We start from the raw sequence: 23,176 nt of genomic DNA on the forward strand, positions 1-23,176 counted from the left end.
TTTAATTTCTGTGAAATGAAACCAGATGCTGCCTCTGTTTAAATGGAGGTTGTGGAGCAGCCCTCTAACAAGAGGAGAAATCATATACCTGAACAGAATTAAGGCAGCATCCAGTAGTGTAGGATAGTGCTTGAAGTCCCAGGAGCTTCTTCTCTTCCTATGGTTGTTCTTTGACCATGGCAGTCAGCATCCAGTGAACTGCAGAAAGATTTAAGAAAGAGGAAAGCAGAAGTAGGTGCGTTTTTTTCTAGTTGTTTTGTGCAACAGAGGTTTCCTAGAAAAGATCAGTCCTGTAAGAAAGAAGTGGACAAAATCACTGATCCCGTGGATTATGCAGATGCAGGGAGCGCAATGGAAAAGTGTAAGAGAAATTGTATTACTCATTTTGGACTCTCAGAGTATATTTGACATTAAATTTACCATTGCATCAACTTATCAACCTATAAGTGCCTCTGATGAAATGTATGCTTGATAAGATGGGAGGAAATGCAGCGTGACATGGTTCTTTGAAGTTTGGGCTGGCCAGAGCTGTTATCAACAGGAATGGTCAGAGGGAAAGGGACCTGGAGTCTGCCAGGCTTTCAAGGGGAACTTTAAATGTCTGTATGGCACACAAAACAAAGAAGAACTGTTTGGATAACACGTAGAAGGAAGAGGAAAGGTGGAACTGGCAACAGAGAAGCGAGAGGTTATGAAAGCAGGAATAGAACTATATTTATCCCTGTGAGAGGGAATACAATCTATTTTGTTGGGTAGCCAAATAACTGGTATATTTCACTGAGACTTTCCTGAATAGGAAATGACCTTTGTATACTTTGTTGAAAGGTGTTCTGTGAACTGGAAAAGGAGAATGAGTCGCCCATAAGGCGGTCCAATAGAATCCTCATTACAGTGATACAAAGACAGCAGTGTGTGACCAAGAATTAATTTTCCCATTACTTCTCTTAAGAGGCTACTCCATCAAATGATTCATTTCTTATTTTTAATTTTGAAGAGGGAAAAACAACATGTGCTTCATGGAGCATTTTTCAAAATAGTATTTCATCAAAAAAAAAAAAAGGCGGGGGGGAAAGAAAAATGGCATATTTGTTTTGTGTATACACCTTTCTGTCATTCAAAACTCTTTGGCCATCAGGTGTGGTCAGTGTTTTGGGACACTCCTATCCATCTCCATGGCCTTTTTAAAATCTTTCCCTCTCATCTGAATTGTAGCTGTTGTGTTTATCCGTTCTTAGTGTTCATGTAGAACAACCCGTTTTGGGGTTCCCAAAGATACTTGAGTTAATAGAGCCTGAAGATTTTGGTAGGTGTCTGCCTGTGATGTTGGCTTACATCTCACTGTTCCCACATTTGAATTAATAAATCAGGAAAAGGTTTTCTTCTGGTGTTGGTGGGGAGGGCAAATGACAGGGGAGCAGAGAGGGAGACTGCTATTTAGTTTAATAGATTTCATCTCTTTAGGGATATTTTCCCATATTTACAGACTAAATTCTTCCTTATCCAATTATAAACTTTTTCTTTTGCTCCACCCTTTTCTTTCCACCCTTTCAATTGTGAGCAGGACCACATTCTGTGCTTAGTTGGCTCATTGTGGAGTGAAACAGATTTTAGTGCAATTAACTAATGGAATTTCTTTTTCATTTACAATTAGGCAGTTTGTGAGAGGGTGTAGCCCCTGGAAGGAGATACATTGCCTTTTTGTTTTCACTGAGCATTGTGCCCATTGATTCACTAGACATGTACAATGAGGAAAATCTAAAAATCTTTTAAATTGACAAAATCAAACATGAGAAAATGGCATTTAGTTTTGAAAACACAAATCTTTTACTGAATAAGTATTTATAATGTTTATAATGTCATATTAAATACAACTAGGATTTATTTTGCATGAAAGGAAATCACATCTAGCCCAAATAAATCTTGAGCAAAATCTAAAATCTTGAGATTGCAGAACTGTTGATATCAGTATAGCAAGCAGTCTTCTGAGTGCTGGGAATGTTAATTTTATATTTGAAGTCCAGCTTTCTTGGATAAAACAGCGAAAATACCTCTTGGATCAGTTTGCAGTTAATAGAGGTTTTGATATGCCTGGTTTTACTTGCGTGAAATTTAAGTGATCAGACATGAATCTGTTATCCTGTGAGGTGGAAGGACGTTGGAACAAAACCCAGAAGCTTATTGTGGGGAGAGCCTGATAATCTTTTTATTTTTTTTAATGCTAATTCTCCTTTTCCAGTGGGAGTGAATGATGTCATCCTGTCTCCTCCCACTGTGTAAACTACGCTTGTGTCAAAGTGTTGCTGCCTCTTGTCACAGAGAGAACAGTTCCCTTAAATGCAGCTGCAGCACTTTTGTGTGATACCTGTCAGAGCCATTCACAGTGTGAGCTTGGGTTTCTAACCATGATGGCAAGACTGGTCTTTCTCCTTTTCTGTGGATATATTGCAGTAAACCTGGGAAATGCTCAGAAATTGCCAAGAGGCAAGTAGCTATGACAACTTTCTGGGGTTTTGTTTGTTTTTCTTCTGTTGTGGGGTTTTTTCTTGGTTTGTTTTTCATGCTTGTGTTTTGCCATGGAAATTCGCTTTCAACATGATAGGAAAGATAAAGATGATCGAAAAGATAAAAGAAGATCAGCCAACAGTGCAAGGTCCAGGTACCAGAGAATAACTTTAAAGCTCTTGAATTAAAGAATCACAAATGTTTCCGCTGTGTCTTGTGACTCCAGTGAGAAGTACCGTGAAACAACATAACTCTATGTAATGATTTTATCATGATTTGGACAGTGTTGTGCAGGTCTGTGGTGCAGGATCTTGAAGAAAATGTGACTTAGAAAAGCACTCTCTGTTGCTGGCAGATGATTTCAGTTCTGTTTTGAAATAACTTTTATGCTTTCCATTTATATCCATCATTAGCATTTGAATAGGAATTGTCTTTTACAGGTCAGGTTGCATGCATTTTGAGGGAGAAACGTATGGTTTATTAAAAGCAATTACTTTTTAAACCTTTCTTTCCACAAGAAGAAGAGAATCCCCCCAGACCTGTGTGAATATTTAACTATTCCTTTCTCGTGGAGTTTGGAAATAGAATAGTTCTTTAGCATTGATAGGGATCTTTTATCTTCCTTGTTAATGTGCCATTGGCATTTTTGTAGTATTTTATTACTGCAGGAAGAAGACTTCCAGCATGAAATGAAAATAATATTTCTGTATCTAGATTGTAAACCACTTTGCAGTACCTTGGCATTAAAACAGCACTTTCACAACTGTTTCTGTACTGCACGTATTGCTCTTGCTTTGTAGAAGTGCTTGCCTGAGTCCAATGTGCTTTGTAATGGATTTCACATCTGCAATCTGCTGCAACTAGTAACGCTTAGAAAGGAAGCTGTGATTTAGTTTCTTGTGACAATGTGAATTAAGAAATCAGGACTTTGAGGGCTTCCTATAAGTTTCATAGGTGGGGAACCTAAAAATATTTTTGGGAGGAGAGGTGATTTTCATGCTCCACCTCTTTGCCCCCCACTCCCACTGAGCCCCACTGAGGCTTCTTTAATAGATTTTTTTTTTAATAGATTTTTTTTCCTGATGTTCTTTTGAAAGTGTCTTCCTATTTATTTATTTTAAGCTCATCTTCTGAAGTCAATGTGGAATTCTCTGCATGCTGCTAATGTAGTCTGTGAGCAATTGCTGCACGGTTGTTGTTCAAGTTGAACAGACACAAGACAGTTTTATCAAAAAAGCCATCTATAAGTAAACTATTCTAGAAGTTTTCATAGCAGAGGATTATATTCAACAGAGAAAAACCTTGTATGCATAGCCTTTTTTGAAGGAAGAATCTTCTTTGGTACTGCTCTTTTTAAATGATTTATCTCGACTTTTTGCTCACTACCAGAGAGTGATGGCTGTACATGTATTGTGACTGTGAAGTTCAAAGCTACTGATCCACTGTAGTCAGTGGGAGATGAACTCTGGGATGCTTTTTCTCCTGTCCTAAAATATCATTGCAGAAGTGAAGTTGCCAAAAGCATAAAGCTGCAGGGGGAAACTTAATTTCTTGTCAATTAAATAATTTTTTTAAGATTCTCCCATTGCATTGTTGAAACATCAGTCTGATTCAGTTCTTTGCAGCTGCCTCTCAGGTTGTTATTTACATTGGACTGCACTAAAAAAAATAGATATATTAGTACCTACCTGTTGTCTGTCTGGAAACATTCAAAGAACAGTGTTTTTCTACAGCACTCTCCTGTTTGACAAGGAGCACAGAATGTTTTCCTAAACAAATAATATATTTTGACCTTTAGGTACTTTTAAAATGAGTGATAGTATTCTGTTAAGAGGACTAGCCTGCCCTGCTAAGCAAGCTTAAATTACACTGAACTCTTTTACTCTCTTCAAGTCACAAACTGCTGAGCTAAGGCTCCAGATTCCCTGCTGCTCTATCTATAGAGACCAGTGGGATCGATTTCATAGCTTGAGGGAGAACGATCTAGCCAAATTTGCTTTCTAGTGATGAACATGCTCATGTGAACAGGTTCTCAGTGTAAACCTTTTCTCCTTACTACTTTGGAATTCTTGTGCTCAGGTCTTCTCTCTAGGAGCTGAAACACACTGATCTCTGGTCTCGTGGACTGAGATTTCCTTGCAGTGATACAAGGTAGAAGGAACATCTTGCTTCCTGCAGCTGCAAAGTACAGGGCCAGTATACCATTCAGATACCAGTGACTTCCAGATCTATTGGACTGATTGTGTGCGAATACACTCTTCAGGAGGCTGAAACACACATGGCTCACTTTACCAGTGTATATATTTTTTGCTTTCCCCTCCACAAGTGTGTGTGTGACTAGAATGGCAGAGAAAGCGTAGCTGTTCTCAAACATTCTTTATCAATGAATTCTTTCCTTAACTGTTTGAACTTCAAAAACAATTAAGGCAGTGTTGTAGATGTAGTATGGGAACACTACATACCTTAGTCAGAATCAGGGAAGTATCAGTTTAAATTTCTCAGGGAAACTTTATGCTGTTTCTATGTATCCTTCATTGTAATAGTTTTGCTGATATAGAAAAAAAGCCTCTACTTATATCTGGTCCTATTACAGTGCCTGTGTACAGGTGAACACCATTTTTTACATTTTACAGATGTAAGTGAAGTCAATTTAATTGGAAAGGGAAGTTTAGTGGTTATTTCATTTTGCTGTGAAGGGGCCTTCTTTTATCAAGTATTGGAGCCGCTGTCCCTTCAACTATGTCCAGCTTCTAGAATTTTGTGTTTCGTCAGAAAGAAGAGGGGCTCAGGCATTTTGACTTGATGTTCTGTCTTCCATTATGCCAGTATGCCATGCCATCCAATGTATAAAGCTTCAGTCCAACACTGTAATACTTGAAATATTTTAATGATGAAAATGCTTCATAGGAGGAAACAGTTGTGGTGCATAGGTGTTGGAGTAATAATTTGTCATACTTTCTCTAATTTTTATGACTCCATTCAAAGAAATTTTCCATCCTTGGTGGAGGCAGCATGGTCTTTCTAGACAGGAATTGAGTGCAAAAAAAAGTCTTGTCTTTAGAGGACGAATTATTAAGTAGAGCATCCTGAATCTGAGAGGGAGATGAAAAAGCAAAGCCACAGAATCAAAAAGGAAGAAGTTACAGTACATAATACACAAGTTTGTACTGCTTTGTAAACTGTTTCACTGGCATCTTTCCAGATGGACCTGATACAGATGCTGTTCAAAGCAACAATTGTGGACCGAGTTCTTAGTGTTTGGTAAAACAGCATTTCATCATTTTGATTTTGCCAGCTGATTTTCCAGTTACAACATAGATGTGCATAGAAATGCACTTTTTCACAATAATCTCTGTTTCAGATAGGTTTTGTATATCTTCATGTGCTGTTTTCCTTTGTTAGAGCTGAAAAGAATTTGAGGTTGTTCCCTTATTATAGACTTTCAACTTTATACATTTTCAAAAAAGAAGAGTCTGGTGGTTTTTTTTTATATATTTATTTTCTTGCATTTTCAAAAAAGAAGAGTCTGGTGGTTTTTTTTTTTATATATATTTATTTTCTTGCCATGTTTCTGGCCTCTGTGGTTTACCAACTGTTTGAATTAGTCACTAGGTAGACTGGAATTCAGGCCATCCTTGTTGGACTTTCCAGGAGTCAGGCCTGTCCTGTTCTGCTTTCCAGGAAATAGTCAGGAAACCTTAATTCACCTTCCTCCTTGTTGCTGCCTTCTAAGGAAAAAAAGAACACAGACTTGATGTTCCTTATGGGACTGTGACAAAGCCTGACTTATAGACTGATGTAGGGAAAACCAGATCCAAAACTGTCTTGTTTCTGCAGTTGTCAGCTGTGGGGATAAGTGAGGAAAAATAATAGTTTCACTCTATCTAATTTTTTTGTTTGGTAAGTATACAGGAATGTTAGCTAGTGGTTATCTGCAATATTTTCTAAGGTTTGCTTTTATTGTAATTATAACTGACATCTGTTTCAGAGTGAACACTGTATTTACAGTATCCTTCTGGACTTACCGTTGACATTTGTGAAAGGAATGGGGAAATTTTATTCATTGCTAAATTTGTTGGCTGTGCTACGTTATGTAATACTTCTTCCTAACCAGAGGTTAAACGAGGCATGTGTTTTCACTTACTGGTGTCAAGCAGTTAAAACAATGTTGAGTTATTAAAATGTATCCTAGTCACTATACTGGACCAGCCAAGTTAATCATTACACTTTTGTGTCCCCTGGTCCCCAGCTTAACAGCACCCCTCTGGTAGCTGTAGGCTAGAAAAACAGAGATTGTAACACAGAAAAACATCTCCTGAAATTTATTTCTATGAACAGGTAATGAAGCTGTTGTATCAACATATCTCAAAAGGAGTGAAATGACATGTGGTTTCTGTGTTTCTTTGTCCATAATTTACAAAACATGTTTTTGGAGACTGTTTTTCAAAATACACAGTCCTTTAACCTTTAAAAAAAACATATTCTCATTTATTAAGGAGAGCCAGAACTATTGAACTTTTTTTTTTTTAAATGTCTGTAAAGAGAAATCCAAAATATTGTGATCTTTAGGTGCTTTTAAAATGAGTGGTAGTATTCTGTTAAGAGGACTAGTCTGCCCTGCTAAGCAAGCTTAAATTGCACTGAACTCTTGCTTTCTTTGAGTCACAAACTGCTGAGCTGAGGCTCCGAGTCCCTGCTGCTCTATCTATAGAGACCAGTGGAATTAATTTCATACCCTGAGGGAGAATGATCTAGCCAGATTCGCTTTCTAGTGATGAACGTGCTCATGTGAACAGGTTTGTGTGAAATACTTCTCTTACATTTAATGGATCATAATGACAGTGAAGTCCTATGAGAAGTCCCAAAGGGATTCTTTGTGTGGTATAACTGAGTAGTTGGGGATTTCGGTCAGTAAATATGTCATGGCAAATTTGGCTCCTTCTTTGCTGAAAATGAAAACAACCTATAAGAATCCTGGCATTTTAGCAGATCATTTAATCAGTTACCTTATCAGACAGACACTAATGTGTCCTAGGATCGCATGACAATATATCAAAACCTTGTACTAAGTGTCAGACGTCCAAGTTCAAAGATAATCTGTAATTCCAGATTTCCATTTCTATGCTGGAGAAAGCAGTGGTGTGACAGTGATGCATGGGGGTGGATTCTGCCAGGATTAAATTCCAGAACATGTGAATGCCTCTAAAATGATCTCAGGGCTGGGTAATCTGTATAATCCTCCACCTCTTCACTTGATTTTTCACATTCCCAAGTATCTCTTTCTAAATATTAATTTTCAGTGTATTTTTCACATAATAATCTGTATCATCTAGCCATTCCAGCAAGACAAGCTACCTAACTCACTTGAGGGAGGGCTGTAAGTTAAATCCTACTGCTGCTGTTTGGCCAGAGCTCCTGTCTGTGGATGCAGCAGGGGTGTTTGTTGGGCTGCATACCCAGTGAGTGGTGGTGCTGTGGATGGTCAGTGGGTCTGCTGCTTCTCTGGAGGGTCTGGGCTTCCCAGGTGAGTGCTGCATATTGCATGTGAAACAGAAGGCTGGCTGCTCCAGGGGGAGAAAACAGCTAGCAGTAACCTGCCGAAGTCAGAACTGTTCATGCAGATCATAGTGGATTTCTTTTCCTTGGGGAAATTCAAGTGCAGACTTGACTGGTGGTGAGCTGAACACATCTGTGGGTGTGGAATGCTCTCAGCAACTGCCTTCTGCAGGAGGTGGCCGGGGACTCGCTCGCTGGCATGAGCTGTGCAGCTGCATCACATTAAGATGCATGTGCAGAGGGAGTGGTACCGATGTTGTGGAAATGTAGCGTCCTGAAGCAGGTTGCCATTAGGAAAAGAGTTCAGTCTGTAGTGAAAGGCCTTAGTTCAAATGCTCTTGGTTTGAACCTAGGTTTTCTGCAATATAGGCCCACATGTACATTATGTGAGATTGCTTTATGAAAGTGTTATTTGTCTTTGCTTTGAGGATCATGTTCATGAAAATGACTACTGGCATGAATCACACCTTTGCGTAGGAAGGGACGGGGCCAACTTGACTGGCACTGCTCTCCCTCAAAAGGTACTGATTGTTTGTCTTTACAGCTTGGCCAAATCAACCCTTGGCCTCCCCACTCAAGCAAGCCAGCATGAGATGTGTCAAGGTGAAGAAAAAACAGGCCAAGTTTTGAACCATCAAGTGAATTTCAGCCATTGATGAAGTAGTAATTGCATTTTGGCCACCAGAAGTAAAGGTTTTTGCACTCGTTGCCTAACCAAAGGCATGTAATCAAAACTTGCTTAAAATAATGAATAAAACATGGGTAAAGAGTTGGACAGTAGCTATTGCAGATGCTAGCTATGCTAAAGGCAGGGAGGTAAGGCATTCATTTTTATTGGAGCGAGCTAGTCTTCTGCCAGCCCAGAAGGGAGCATTGGCTGCAGTGGGCTGCTGCACAGAGCTTGGCAGAGAAAATTTAACCTCTGATTTGTAAATTGCTTCAGAGTTGTTGCTGAAATCCATCACTGTAATGATTAAATGTTATTTCGATCATTTTCTGGAAGAAAAATAAATGGGGCAAGTGAATCAATTGTTTTTTCTTGACCTTGAACAAACGTGTCAAGGCAACAGGGCACCACATGACGAAATCTACTTGAATGAAACCCAACATAAATATCTACATGTACAGGTGGGATTTATTTATTTATTTGTGGTGTGCTAACACTATAATTTTCCTGACCATATTTAATAAGGGATTGTAATTCAGTGCTATCATTTAAGCTGGGGAGTCAATGGCAAAATGGATTCTCAGAGTGGGAGGGAAATTGTAGAGTTATTTCTGCATTTTTGTTTTGCAGAAAGGTTTTGCATTATTCTTCAGTTCTGCTCAGGAGAAGCATAACTCAATAAAGCAGTAAGAATTTGTGATATTTTTTCCTATCAGCAGCAGTTGCGGCATTGGTTTATGAATCTATAAATGGCTGCAGAGTGCTTGATATGAGTTTACATAATTAATACTTTGGAAACCCAGCCAATTTTAGAGGACTGTCAGTGTGTGTGGGATAACATCAGTTTTGAACTTGCATAGGGAAAAATCTCTTTTCCTTTTGTCAGCTCCTTGCCTCTGCTTTTTATTTATTATTCATGTTAATTTTTCTTTCTATGATGTAGAAGTCTGGAAACATTTTAGAACACACAAAATTGTGCTTGGTTCAAAAACACAAATACGTAAAACTGAAATGTCCCAGGAGGTTGTTTTCTGACTTTGAAGCGATTCTCTCATTACCACAATTCAAGCCTATACACGAACAAGAAAAACACAGCCAAAAAAATGCAAGACTTCAGGCCTTATCACTTATCAGTTCTCTTTTTAAATCTCACTGTGTCTGCACAACATGCACAAGCATATGCTGAAAATAAAGGATTGGGTGCAATGGTCTGAAAGACAGTAGGAATTTGAGCTGTGGGATGCCAGTGATAGGAAGAAAACTGTACTGTCTGACCTGGACATTTTGGCCGGGTTCCATTATCGCTGGCTCACACGAACACTGAGGTGGGTGGATTAAGTGGCACTGCACAGTTCTTTATTTATAGCGCAGTGTATGCTCGTATGTGTTGTGGGGTTAGAGAAATGGCTTCGTTCAGGTTTGGGAACCAGCAATTTCCTTAGGGTGTCTTCTGTAAATGGGAGGATATCGCACGTTCTGCTGGAAGCAGTAGGTCTCCTTCCTTGGTCATAAAGCTTATTACCAGGCACTTGCTGTTGTGAACGTGCCCATGAAATAGCTCCTCACTGGTAGCCCATTCTTTATTATTAGCTTCAACAAAGTTACAAACACAAATACTGCTTCTCTTCGGCATTTCTTCCTGCTTGTTCTTTGAATTCTGGGGAAGGTAAAATCTGGCAATTCTATTAAAAATGTCTTCCTGCTTACACCGGTTATTCAGTTCTCCTTAGTAGGTGATGAATCTACCGTGACTCATTTGGTAGTGATAGTAATAATACAGCTTTTAATGTCTCTATATCAACTCTTTATATAAACATCATAAATAAGATTTTTATAGGATTGAAACATCAATTATGCAAACTTTTTCACACTAAATAACTTCTTTTACATTTTGGATGGGTTTTGTGATTTTTATTTTATTTTATTTTTTTTTTTCTCCAGTGGAAGATTCTTACTTACACCAAACCTGCACACAAGTAAGCAAGTTGTGAGGGTAATTTCACACAAACTGTCACACACGCAGAGGTGTGCATGCACATGCACGTGTGCATGCACATCCCCACACAATTGTGGGAGCTAGTTCATTTTTGGTAAATATATTGCATTAAAAATTATTTGTTTTAATCTTCTAGGCTTATACCAGTCCTCCTGTACTTCCTAGTTCCAGTTGCATGGTCAAATAGTTGGTAAAAGCATTAGGATATTGTTAATGCACAATAATGAGTTCTTAGAAAGCCAAGTTTCTAAATAACGTAATGGATGTTTATTGTGCTCCCTTTCCACCCACAAATACTTACAGAAATTTGCAAGGGATGTCATATGCTATTACTATAGTTATTTGAAGGGGATATAATGTCACTCATGGTATTAAGGCTGTGGAAGAATTATAGATTCTCAACCAACCTACTTCAAAGGAAGTAGACAGATCTTTTAGTTGTACCCTACTTCAGTGTAGAAATCTCAGGCACTGTGAATGTTTATTTTTTTTTCCTATGACCTGGCTTTTCTGGGTTTGTTGTTGTCATTTTTAATTATTCTTTTTATTTTTTGAATTTGCTTTTGTAGTGTTTAAAAAATTTGTGAGCTGTCAAACAGAAGTGGCCTGGGAAAGATCATCTCATACTTAAAACTCACATGCTGTGAAGTCATGAAGCAATATGTATGTACTTCATATACTCTTAAATCAGAGAACATTCCTTGGGAATTAATGTAATCTACTGCACACTGGGTTACAAGATCAGTGATGAAAGAGACATAAATTCCTACATACCATAAATTTGCCACAAACAATTGGATACATTCCTGAATGAAGTACAAGCAAAAATGCACAGTCAGTCATGCACTAATTGCCTAGCTGATGGTTCTGGGCATATGCATGCATGCCCTTATCCTGCCCCAAAATTAGCATAAACCTTCTTTTTGTGCAGCTCTTGGTGTTTTCTTTACTGCCACTTTCCATTCTTTCAACAAAACATCAGATGGAGAATTAATTAAAAAAAAAAAAAAGTGAAAAAAGTAAAAATGGACGTAGAAAGATGGGTTAGTAATACAGAGTATTCCTCGCTGCTTTCATTGCTCTTTTACATAAAAGGCAGTGTGGTGACAAAGGAGCTGGTGATGAAAGAGGTTTAGGATTTGGAAATACAGTCAAAGAACGTCAACTCTATATTGTCTAACATATCCTCTGTAAGAAGGAAAATTGGTGAGAGAATAGGTGAAACAGTTTCTTAGTAGCAAAAATAAGGAAAAAAATACAGTGTTTTGGAATTGGTCTTTGTATTTCACCCTTAGTCATGCACATAGTTGGTTTTGGTTTTGTTTTTTTTGGTCATATGCTTTTTATAAATGTATTTATTTTCCATTTTCCCCTCTAATCCATGGATGTAGAACCACTTATATTACTTCATATTTTGGTTTTATTAAGCCTAGTTAACAATGCCTTTGCTTCACAAGGTGTTCACAGTGCTAAAAAAGGATTTTCTGCCAAGTTTTGGAATTTGATATCACTTCCCAAGATAATTAAATATTTCTCTTAATAGTAATTTCTATCTCCAGACACAAGGACTTAGTGGAAGTCTTTTTCTTCTTTCTGTTGGTATTTACTTGAACTGTAGAAGCTTTTCTGTGATATCTGCAAACTCAGACTGTACGTCAATATATGTCAAAAGGGGTCACCTGTGATTTTTCTTAATACGTTGCTTCTTTTTTTTAGTAAGAAGCCAGGTCATCGGTCCTGAGATTCATCTCATCTAGTGGTGCAAGTTGAGATACATTTTCCAGCTGGAAAAAACTGTATGCAGTTGGAATCGGTCCTTATAGGACTCAGCTGTATCCAGCTAGTGTCTGTGACATGTGTGAGAATGTTCAGTTTGGAGACCAAGAGCAGACGTGGAACCACTTCATTATGACTGCTCTGCTGGAAATACTGAGCAAATTTATTTTATTTTATTTATTGTTTGTTTGAGTCTAGAACTTTCTAAATTGAAAGGGAATAAACAGGTAAAAGCTTTGCTGATAGACTGGAAAGCATGGACAAGACCAAATTACAGCTCTTACAGCATAATAGCATTTCATATTTGGTTACTGGTTTTGGTAACTGATAAAGTTTGAGTCTTCTTTCTGAGTTTAGCATGTGACATACAGCAACACCGGAAATTTTGATGTGTGCTTCATATATTTAATTGCTTTATCAGCTGCCTGCCTCTGAAAAGTAGGGAACTTGCTCCAAAGTTAAAACACAGAGTAGTGCAAATGTCATTGCCAAGTACATATCCAAAGCTGCTAATACTTGTACTATTTGAAGTCCTATATATCTTGGATGTTGGAGAAGATTTTGAGCAGAGAATTCAGATACTTAGTGTAATCATGTGATGGTTGCAATGTTGGAAGTAAAAAGTCATCATGACTTCAGAGAACTTAGGATACCTTTTCGATTTTCATCATTTGCTACATATTATTTTAGAGAGATTTATTTCTGCTATACACAGCATAATGAGGGATTTATAACTAGGAATGAAATCCCATTAGACAGTAGTAAAGTACGATGCATATTCTGATAAGATTGCATACATTCAAGAATTGTTAAATGTCTCCTGCTGCCATGGATCTGGTCCCTAGATATGCAATTTCAACGTGACAGGTAGATTGCACTTTTCTGTTTCTAGATGTTTCTACTAGGAATAGGTTATTACATTACTTTCTAATGAAGTATTTGCTTCTGTTCAAATAAATCTTATTTTGGATAATTTTTATTCATTCTCTTATGAACCTGTGACAAAGTCTACAGACTGGACTGTGTTTTTCGAGAGGTGGGCAAAGGTGCGTTTACTGAAATATCAAATCTGGGCGGGGAGCAAAATATTGGAACTCACGGATGCATCAGGCATGCAGCAGTGTCTGTGACCAGTTGCACTGCTGTTCTCTAAAGCTGATTAAGGAATGTAGCTTGATGGACACCAGTTTCTGAATGGGTGTCTCGAACTAATTTGGCTCCTTTAAGGGAAGTCAATTTGGAAACAGATGGTTATGTGCAACTCATCTTTTATTTGCCAACCCGAGTTCTTTTCCAAGTGTACACAAATCACAAAACATTCTCCTCCACTGGAATGAATTTAGGAACTGCTGTGGATATCACTTGAGAACCAGAAAGGTTGTTGAGGGGGAAACTTTTGACTTTTAACCATTGGCTGCTATTCTTTGAGCCCAGTTTCCCATCTACCTTATCCTCTGCCCATCTAGTCTTCATTTCTCCACTTTGGCTGGCAGGATGCTTGTGGAGATTGTGTCAAAAGCTTTGCCAAGTCAAAGTAAATGACATCCCCTAGTTTCCCCTGGTACACAAAGCCAGTAATAGCATAACAGGAGGCAGCAGGATTGGTCAGGCAGTCTGGGCATGGTAAATTTGAGCTGGCTGTTTTGAATCTCCTCTTGTTCTTTGTGTGCTGAGGTGTGACCATTTGTTCCATATCCTCCTGGCAATTGAGGTTAGGCTGAACAGTTCATTTCTTCTTGGATGCTCTTTTTTGCCATTCTTCAAGCAATTGCAGTGTAATAGTTTTCTCTTCCTGGCAGTTCTTCTCTTATGCTTGTCTATTTATTCAAGATATTGTGTTTTATTGGATTTTCAGTATCCACACGCGAGAGAGAGGAAGTAGGATACTGGAATTCAAGCATAGCACTGGGGGGGGCAGCACTTCTTGAGGGTTTATTATATGTACTTAGGGATACAGGAGAAAAAAACATAGCCTTTAAGTGGAAAATTACTAATTTCTACAAAGAAATATGGCTGAAAAGGCCTTCACGAAAACTCTTTGTCCCCCTTGTGCTTATTCCTGAGATTGTTCCAGAGCTTCATGATGTTTGTTTCCCAGCTTTCTTCCTTGCTATGGTTTATGCCAATTACTTCTGTTTTTTACAGGTATGGACCAGAAACTTTTCATATTGCTTTTCCCCGGCTTTTTGTTTGTTTCTTTACATGCTTGTATGTATGCATCATCATTCTGTCTACATTCTTTTCCTCTAAGTGAGACAACTCCTATTTATTCAGGCTTTTCTTTTCCTGGGTCACATACTCTAGACTTCTAGTCACTGACTTAGTTTTTTTCTCTGGATCTTGTCATGTTGATTCAGATTAGAGTGCCCTGTACAAAAGAAAAGGTTCACGTGCACTGGCTAATCAGTGATAAGAGATTGATTTAGAAGTGAGGACTAGTGCATAAAAGGACTGGGTATCAAGTCTTCAGATAGAAAAAGCAACAATCTTGAAACACACCTAGATTCGTTGATGATTCTGATACTCGTAGGTGAGCTTATGTCTTGAGAGTTGACAGTACATACTGTTGTCAAATTCCCTCTTTGTGTATTTTGCAAACACTGCTATCTGTCTAAACACTACTATCTTTAAGCAGTTTTGCCCTTAGAAAAACAACCATCTGATGAATGAGAGGAGGTAAAATGAATCTATGAGAAAAAGCTTTGAAAATATCTTTTAAGCCAATGTTACAGAAAAGTGAGCCAAAGACTTGCTGTTTAAACTGTTTGGAGTGTGCCAAGTAAGATAATATTTAATGTAGATGAAGAATTTTAGTATAGGACTACATATTTTGTTCTACAAATACAGAAAACATGCAAATATTCATTTAAGACTTTTTTTTCCCTTGTTAAATCCAAGTTGCTTTATTGTAACACAGAGGAAAGGATACTTTCTAACCATCATGTCATAGTCCTTTTTAAATTCTGACTCCTGAGCTCCCCAAGTGTTTTAAGAGATCCCCAAATGAGCAGACACACAGCAAATCAACCCAAAAGGTACGTACTGAAAAAAAACAAAATGATGTATTCTGATGTAATACACAGTGATCACACATAAGGAACAGACTTCAAAATGACTGCTGCAGTGTGGGAACCTGCAATCTGAGTACACATCAATCCATGCAGCAGGTTATCAGCGCATTCAGTAATGCATGATAACAGCATGGGTTGCAAAGTATTATCTATCTTCACTCTTCTCTCAGAAGCAAGTGCAGTTACAGTCCAAATACTGTTTTCACTAACTCTTTGGATTTTGATTCTTCAAAATTGCATTGACAAGTGTTTAACAGATTGGTAATGGTAAACATTGCCTGCCACTGAATAAGTAATGCCAGAGGCAATACCAAGAACTGCCCGCCGATGAACAGGTTCTTAAGAAATGTGTTGCATGCACTAAGGTTAACAGCATAAATGACTGTGGACCTCAGTCTGCTTTTAATTTGTGGGCAGAGTGAGACCAACAGCAACTGAGTTCCTCACTCCGTAAATTCCTGATATCTTGTTGAGCAATCCCTCTGGAGGAGCTATTGTTAGAGCAAGTCCACATTTTTATTTAGCTGACTGGCTCTAAAATATGACTACATCATATGCAGCCATGTAGAAGACTGCATTTATCTTTTGGTATTTGCATTAGCTGGTGCTCTTGAAGGCTTAAAAAGGAGTCAGACCTAGAACACTTGGGAGGCTTTTCTTCCTCCCAGCAGTCTTCTGCATTCCTCTGTTGAATATCTTTATGCTGATTCTGTCAGGTTCTTTGGCCAAGATGCAGTTTTCTTCATGTCCCAGCCTGGGTGGAGGAGCCTTGGACCTATTTCCATGGACAGGAGAGGAGCCAGGATTGGAGAGACCAGCTCTTTTGGGCAAGATGCAGGCACTGTCTCGTCAGCTCTGTCTAGGTGGAGTTGCATCAGCCCAGAAACAGACATGCCAGGCCAGTCTGGAAAAAAACAACAACAAACATATAGTTCTTAGAGTAAAGCCATGGGAACAGTGCTTTGGAGATGATAATTTTATCAGGTCCAAATCAAGCTCTCTCTTAGCGCAAATAAGTGATCCATAATCTAAATTGAAATAAGGGTTTGAGGTTGTTTCATTAAGAAGAAGTTCTTGGTGGTGGTTTTTCATGGACAAATAATGCCCTTTTAAGTTTTGTGGTTTGTATGCAGTTGTTTCAAAAAGTAATGCCTGTTGAAAATATTTCAACTTGAAGGACTTTCGGGGGCATTGTCCGCTGAAAATGATAGATAGGTTTTGTTCCGTACTTAACCTTTAGAAATGCTGAATCATCCAATGTTGAATTTTATTGAAGCTAAATGTTTAGCACATGCATGTTTGTTTACCTTTAGACATAAGTTTACGGACTGAGAAATTAAATGAGTGGAATTTCCTAAGAATTAAAAGAAAAATTAGGCAGTATCATGACAAGTCAGAGACAGGTTGTCAGGCCTCTGTCCAAGGAATTTTTCACAAGTTTAACTCCTATTCCTGTTTCCACCAGAGCAGCAGACTTGGTTATTCTCAAGCAACAGTTTTCTTGTTTGTTTTCAATTCTGTTTGCCATATGTTTTTAACAAATCATGGGAAATGAATGGGCTGCAGAGTGAAAGCTAGAAATGAGGGTTGCATCACTGGAGCAGGATCCCAAATTTAAATCCAGGCTCTTTTGAGCTTTGTACATCAAAAATAAGGATAGTTACTGGATGTAGTCGAATAAAAATAATTTTAAACTAAAATGTGTAAGGAGCCCTGTAAACAATATAGTGAAAAGGAACTTCAACAAAATGCTTGAGTGGTCCAAAAATAGATGAGAAAAATGGCATTTGTAAAAATTCCTATTTAGATGCATAGACCTTGAAATTGCTGACAACTGTACCTTTACGTCCTCATTGTCCTCACTGATCCTATAGTATTAGTGAGCTACAGTGAATTAACTCAGCTTTGAACTCTAGACATCACTGGAGAGGAACTGGCCAAGTTTTAAGAAGTGTATAGCTGCATGATATAAATGCTTTCACAAGACAGGGTGGAAGGAATACACTTCGAGAGGACAAGTTTGCCAAAATTCCTTCTGCTTCTCTGAGAAGCGTCTCTTCTGTTTGTTAAAAACAGCATAATTCAGATTAGCATTAGGATAACGACATATGTATTCTAACTGAAGGAAGAAGACTCAGTAATGCTGAAAGACTGCTGTGAGGAAAAGGCACTGAAAGGGATAGGGCTGACCCTGGCCCCTCACAGTGCATCTCCTCCTGTGGGGATCTTTGGCACTTACTGAATTACTGCCCTCGGTGACCAGCAGTATTCTGGAATAGGAAGTATTACTCCACGTCTCAACATCCCTCTCTGAATGTCGGTCCACGTTGCGTGACAATTCTGTTGTCACAGATTTTAAAATTTTAATCACTTTCATAATTTAAGTCTGGACACATCTAGGGAGGAATTTTAAATTACTGTATTACATCTCTAAGGAACATCCTATCCAGGGAATTTTTTTTTTTTTTTCTACTAGATATTTAAGGTACTTGTACTCCTTTTGTGGCAAGTTGCCATGGCACACAAAATTGCCAAAATTGCCCTTTGATACAAAGTAATGTAAGGGGGAAATTACATTTTATGCTGTATTATTTGCTGCGCACGGGCTGTTGAGAACATTGATCTGCCTAAAAATTTGGTATCTTTCAAATAAAAAGTATTTTTACAGGTATAGACAGGAAGAAACGTATTTAAAACTTCCCAAAAGCATCATTATTAGGAATTGGGCAAGCAGTGAAGTGAACATTTCAACAGATTATTCTTATATCTCAAGACAACTGATGACAGAACATCCACCTGACAACTCCAGGCTGTTAAACGCAATTTCTGAAAACACGTAGAAGGACCAAGTGTTTATATTGTGGTTGTACTGGCCAGAAAGATTTCTTTCGGCATCAAGTGGAGCTACAAAATGCAGTATGGAGTATTACATTAGAATAAGCACTTTTTACTTTGAAGTTATCTTGCTACAGCCTGTTCTAGCTCATTTCCCAGAGAAACTTAATTAAAATTTAGTGTTTCCTGTTGGCTGACGTAAGGTGGCTTCCTCTTCCACATTATGATCCCCTTTGGAGACACCTAACTCCCCCTGTTTACCAGACATCAGGAGTTAAATGGAAGTTTAATCATCTGCATCCTTCTCTGGTGAATTCTTTTTTTTTTTCCTTTTTTTTTTCCCCTTTTAAATTATTGCAAGTCATAGGACAAGTTGTGCTCTTATGATGAGATGCTATCACATCTACTTTTTCATTGTCAGTGGGAGTTTGCACCTTCACAACTTAACAATGTGGAATTGATAACTAGTTTCTAGTTATCAATAAAATAGTAAGCATTAATAGTAAGGTTTAAAATAACAGGCTTTCTTTGTCCCGTCTTTCAAGTGTCATAGTCAAAATAAGAAATACCTACTCTTTCTGTATTAAACAGTGTCACTGAAAGTGAAAAAGTGGCATTTCCAAATGAAATGATTGTTTCTGAACATCAGTTCCTTCCTTAAACCAGCCAAATGGCACTGAAATGAACAGAACTAGCAGGCTGGAGGGGAGAGAAACTGAGTCTTTAGGACTTGGATGGGAATTGGACTGCTGGAACTTTTTTGATTACTCATCCCTACAAATGTTCCAGTAGATCTCCATGTAACAGCTGTAGGTCCGTAGCTAAGGACAGCATCGCTTTTGTTCTGTTTTGTAAACTGCCTGAGCAGAAAGACCCTGTGAGCATAGGGTGGAAGCTTAGAAGGTAGGCTACTTTTGCAGATATATGTGCTTGGAAAAGTAAAAGTGCTGTATTTTGACAGCTTCTTCTTCTGCAGTAATGCTTGGCTTGTATATGTAGTGTTCGCTTAATAACCTTTTTGAAAAGCTCATTTCATTAGGGAATTTCAGTTGCAAACAGCAAAACCATGTATAATGCTTTCAGCTTACCCACTTTTGATAAGATGTGCTTTCTTACCCCTTTTAAGGGTGCGGTCTGTATGGCACCTATTTTCGTCACTAAGATTTATTTATGTGGGTTCTGACACTAGGAGTACTGGTATTTTATGTAACCTGTGAGGAGAAAGATGATCTAAGGTGGATGATCACAGCTACCTGACTGGAGGATACAAAGAAGACCAAGAGAGATTTTCCACAAAGTGAGGCAATGAGCACAATCAGGAACATGGGAAATTGTAGTTAGATGTTGGGAATATTTTTTTTTAAACCCCAAGGAAGATACATACTGGAACAGGTTGCCCAGAGACATTATGGAAACTGTGTCCTTAGAGGTATTCAAGCCTCAGCTGGATATGGCCCTGAGCAGCCCAATCTGATGAGGTTTGCATTGAGCAAGGGGAGCAGAAATCCCTTCCATCCGAAATTATTCCCTGGTTTGTGGTTGTGGCCTAGGAGTGTTTCTTGTTTATTCTGCTGCATAGAAACAGAACTATTTTTAAATGTTTCCCATTTGAAGCTATATTTGGGCTTGAGCCAAACAACCAATATTTCTCCATGTTTGGGAGCCAAAGTGAAAACAAAAATATAAAATAGCGAAACTCAAAGTTGCAGTGTTAGATTATCATTGAAATCTTGGCTGGTGGTACTTATGGCACCAGATTTGGAAAACGAAAGCGCTGCTGTGAGCAATTTAAAAGTTGTAAGTGAGGTGGTGCTCACAAATAGATGGTGCTAATGTATTTTCTTAAGGTATGCTTCATTTATCTATCACTCTGGGAGGCAGCGCTGGGTCTTTCATTCATGCCCTCTAAAATCTTTGAAATGGTGAAAACTAAACAGTTTCAATGTAAGGCAAAAGGAATTCTGATGACAAAGCCAAATTAGCTGTAATAAAGTACAGCTGTATTCACCCTTTTGTAGGGCAGAGTTCATGGCTTTTTCCTCATTGGATTAAAATGAAAACCAGGATTGTGTATGTTCGCAAGTGGCCACATACACTTGAAGCACACCACAAGAATCCTAGAGTAAGTGGGAGTGGAGCATCTTCTCCCAGCACTGTTTTTGCTAGTCTAGGAGGTGAACAGATAGCTCAAAAAGTAAGTTGCCAAGATAAATGTACTTCAAAACAAAAAAAATGGTTAACTTATTTCATTTGTGTTTCCTTCTTGAAGTTCATTGCTGTATCTGCACTTCAGGCTTAGGTGTGAAAGTGTCAGTTACCAATTAATGAATTATCAGCCAGCTGTTGATATGTCTGCTTAAGCAGGCAAGAGAAATAGAATGCACTTCAGCTGAAGATGGTTTCTTTGACAGGGCCAAGCTATAATTTTGGTTTTGGGCAGAAATAGAAGAGAGCCAGTTAATTCAAATTCCAGTCACCTCATCACCCCATTTCTCTCACGTTCCTTGAAACAGATGAAAATCAAATGACCCAGCTTTGTGCTAACTGCCTGCCTGTTACCAACAGTATTGCAAGGATGTGGTGGGGCACTGGACACAGAATTTCAAAGGCTAAAGCCTTCTGTGTAACCGAAACAAAATTGTTTTGTTTGTTCTTTTGGGAAGCAAGCTCTCAGATGGTTTTATTTGCTTTTATAGGTTGCAAATACCACTGTCCCCACCACTGAATTAATAAACAAATACTGTTTTAATGCAACTAGCCCAGTGAAGCAGTTCTGTATTTATCTCATTACTTCTTTACAGTTACTAAATAGCAATGGAATTATTTAAGTGTATTTGTAATAATTCTAGGAATTACTGTTTTGCCTTTTCAGACTGCTTTCCAACTACTATCTCTTAGCAGGATGTTAGAACTAAGAAGTCAAATAGTCAAAAGGGCTTTGACTGAACTTTTGCTGTGGAAGTGGAAATTGAAAATTGGTGTTCTCTGTTTGTCTTGTAGTGAAATATGAGCCATCAGGTAGAGCTAGCTGGTAAGTGTAAGAGGTGGTTGGTAGCAGTGCCTCTGAATTCCTCCTTCTCCTCCTCTGTTGCTCCATCAATAATTAAGGAGATGAGAAAAAGGAAATACTTCAGATAATCACCAGTGAATCCAAAGCTTATACAAAATATTCAGCTGGGCGTTTGTTATATATTATGTTCAGTAGCTGCTTTTGCATTTTAAAGATGTGAATTTCATTTAGGTCATTTATAGTTAATTTCTTCTAAAGTTTCAGTGTTTATTTGCTCTTAGCTCCTGTTGCCTATTTGTGACTGCTTTTTTTTTTTTTCTCTTTTCTTTCCTTCCAACTAGTCAAACTATTGGTATTCCCAGCTGGATTCTTCAGGCCATTTATAGCCATTTTCTTCTTTAAAAAGAGTTACCAGGGGTTGGTTCCATTACAGTGTAGCTGATTTCATCGGGCTGCCTTCAACAGTCGTTCCCCTTGCAGGCGAAACATCCTTTCCCTGGAGTGATCTCTAGCTGCAAGAGGTCTGATGCAGTTAACGTGCATTTAGTTCAGATGTGTGCTGTGCTGTTTGTCATACTGGTTTTGGCCATCGATTGACTTTTGTTGAAGAAAATACTTGCAGACCAGTGTGGAATTTCTGTTGGCAAGCTAGGAGGGAAAGATTGTATTTCAGAGGTAGCTATGGATCCCAGAATCTTCCATTTAGTGATGGCCTGAAGGTGAAAGAATCACTCCACAAATGAAAATACTTAAGAGCAGAGTTTCAGTAATGCGTGCCAAAAACTGACACAAGTGAATATGAGTTAGGAAAATTCAACCGTGCCTTGCTCTGTGCCTGAAAGCGTTCTTTTCTTTTTGTAAGATGCTTTCAAAGTTTCTTTGCACTGGAATTTGAGGGAGTCTAGTTTATCACTCTACTCTTTCACCAAGGAGACAGGATGGTGGTGGTGGTGTCCTAAAACCATGATATGACAAGGCTATTTTCTCAAAATCAAATACATTTCCAAGTTCCTGTGACTTCCCTTGACTATTCCATCATGCTTAATGAATGTTCATCTGTGTGGTGGCCAAGACAGAGATGATATTACTCAGAACAGGAATGCCTGCTCTCTCTGTGACTTGTTTAAAGTACTGTGGGATCAACACAAATGAAACCTGTTTTGCTAATGTGCTTCCAAGAGCCGTCCCCGCTCACCAGGCTGATTGCTATGAAGTCCCTTATGTCTGTGCTGTGTGGTGCTGGCTCTCTCTTGAATAGTCCAGCAGCGTCCATGCAGCAAGTAGCCTTGAGCTGTGTGCAGACCTCTTGTCTCCTTGTGGATTCCTGGTGACCACATGGGTCTGCCTCAGACCTTCTGGAAATGTTCTAGAGGGCTGAGCTGTCAGCAGGCCCAAGGGCTGCCTGGCTTCTTGGAGGACCAACCTGATAACTAAGTAGCTCGCTGACCTTCTCTGGGGAAAGAGGCCATTCTGTACCAGAAGTCCGTGCCAAGCATGGTAGTGCATTGGTGGCTCTGCCAAGACAGACAGTGCTTTCTGTGCCTGCTTGCTTTCCTCTGTCCCTGTCATCGTTTGGGTTTGGACTCCTTCTCTGTAGCCTTCCACTCCTTGGCACCCAAGTGCCAAACAAACTTCCTAGCAAACTGTTCGTGATTTCAGTCACGAACCTTTAGTGCTTCAGTGGCCCTGGCGGTAAAAGAAAGCATGGGATTCAGTGGAGTGGTCTCTCCCATCAGGACAACCCAAGAGCTGGTCATGACTCT

The 23,176-nt window shown here is 38.7% G+C and overlaps 1 protein-coding gene across 50 annotated transcripts in view; it reads left to right on the top strand.

The window, feature by feature from the left end:
• The window catches only part of ABI3BP (ABI family member 3 binding protein), a 172,234-nt gene that overhangs the window by 16,917 nt on the left and 132,141 nt on the right, over positions 1–23,176 (top strand). For 26 of the 50 annotated variants that reach the window (XM_083821435.1, XM_083821421.1, XM_083821432.1 and 23 more), the window contains exon 1: positions 2,278–2,481. The exons of 2 other annotated variants lie outside the window; for them this stretch is intronic. In XM_083821435.1, coding sequence (XP_083677561.1) covers positions 2,403–2,481 — 79 coding nt within the window. In that variant the 5' untranslated portion in view covers positions 2,278–2,402. Of the gene's footprint in view, positions 1–2,273; positions 2,482–23,176 lie in introns of those variants that run through there. 22 more of the 50 variants (XM_083821413.1, XM_083821446.1, XM_083821424.1 and 19 more) reach the window with 4 other exon arrangements.

This window comes from Anser anser (assembly GCF_964211835.1).
Source record: "Anser anser genome assembly, chromosome: 1".
Lineage (NCBI taxonomy): Eukaryota > Metazoa > Chordata > Aves > Anseriformes > Anatidae > Anser > Anser anser.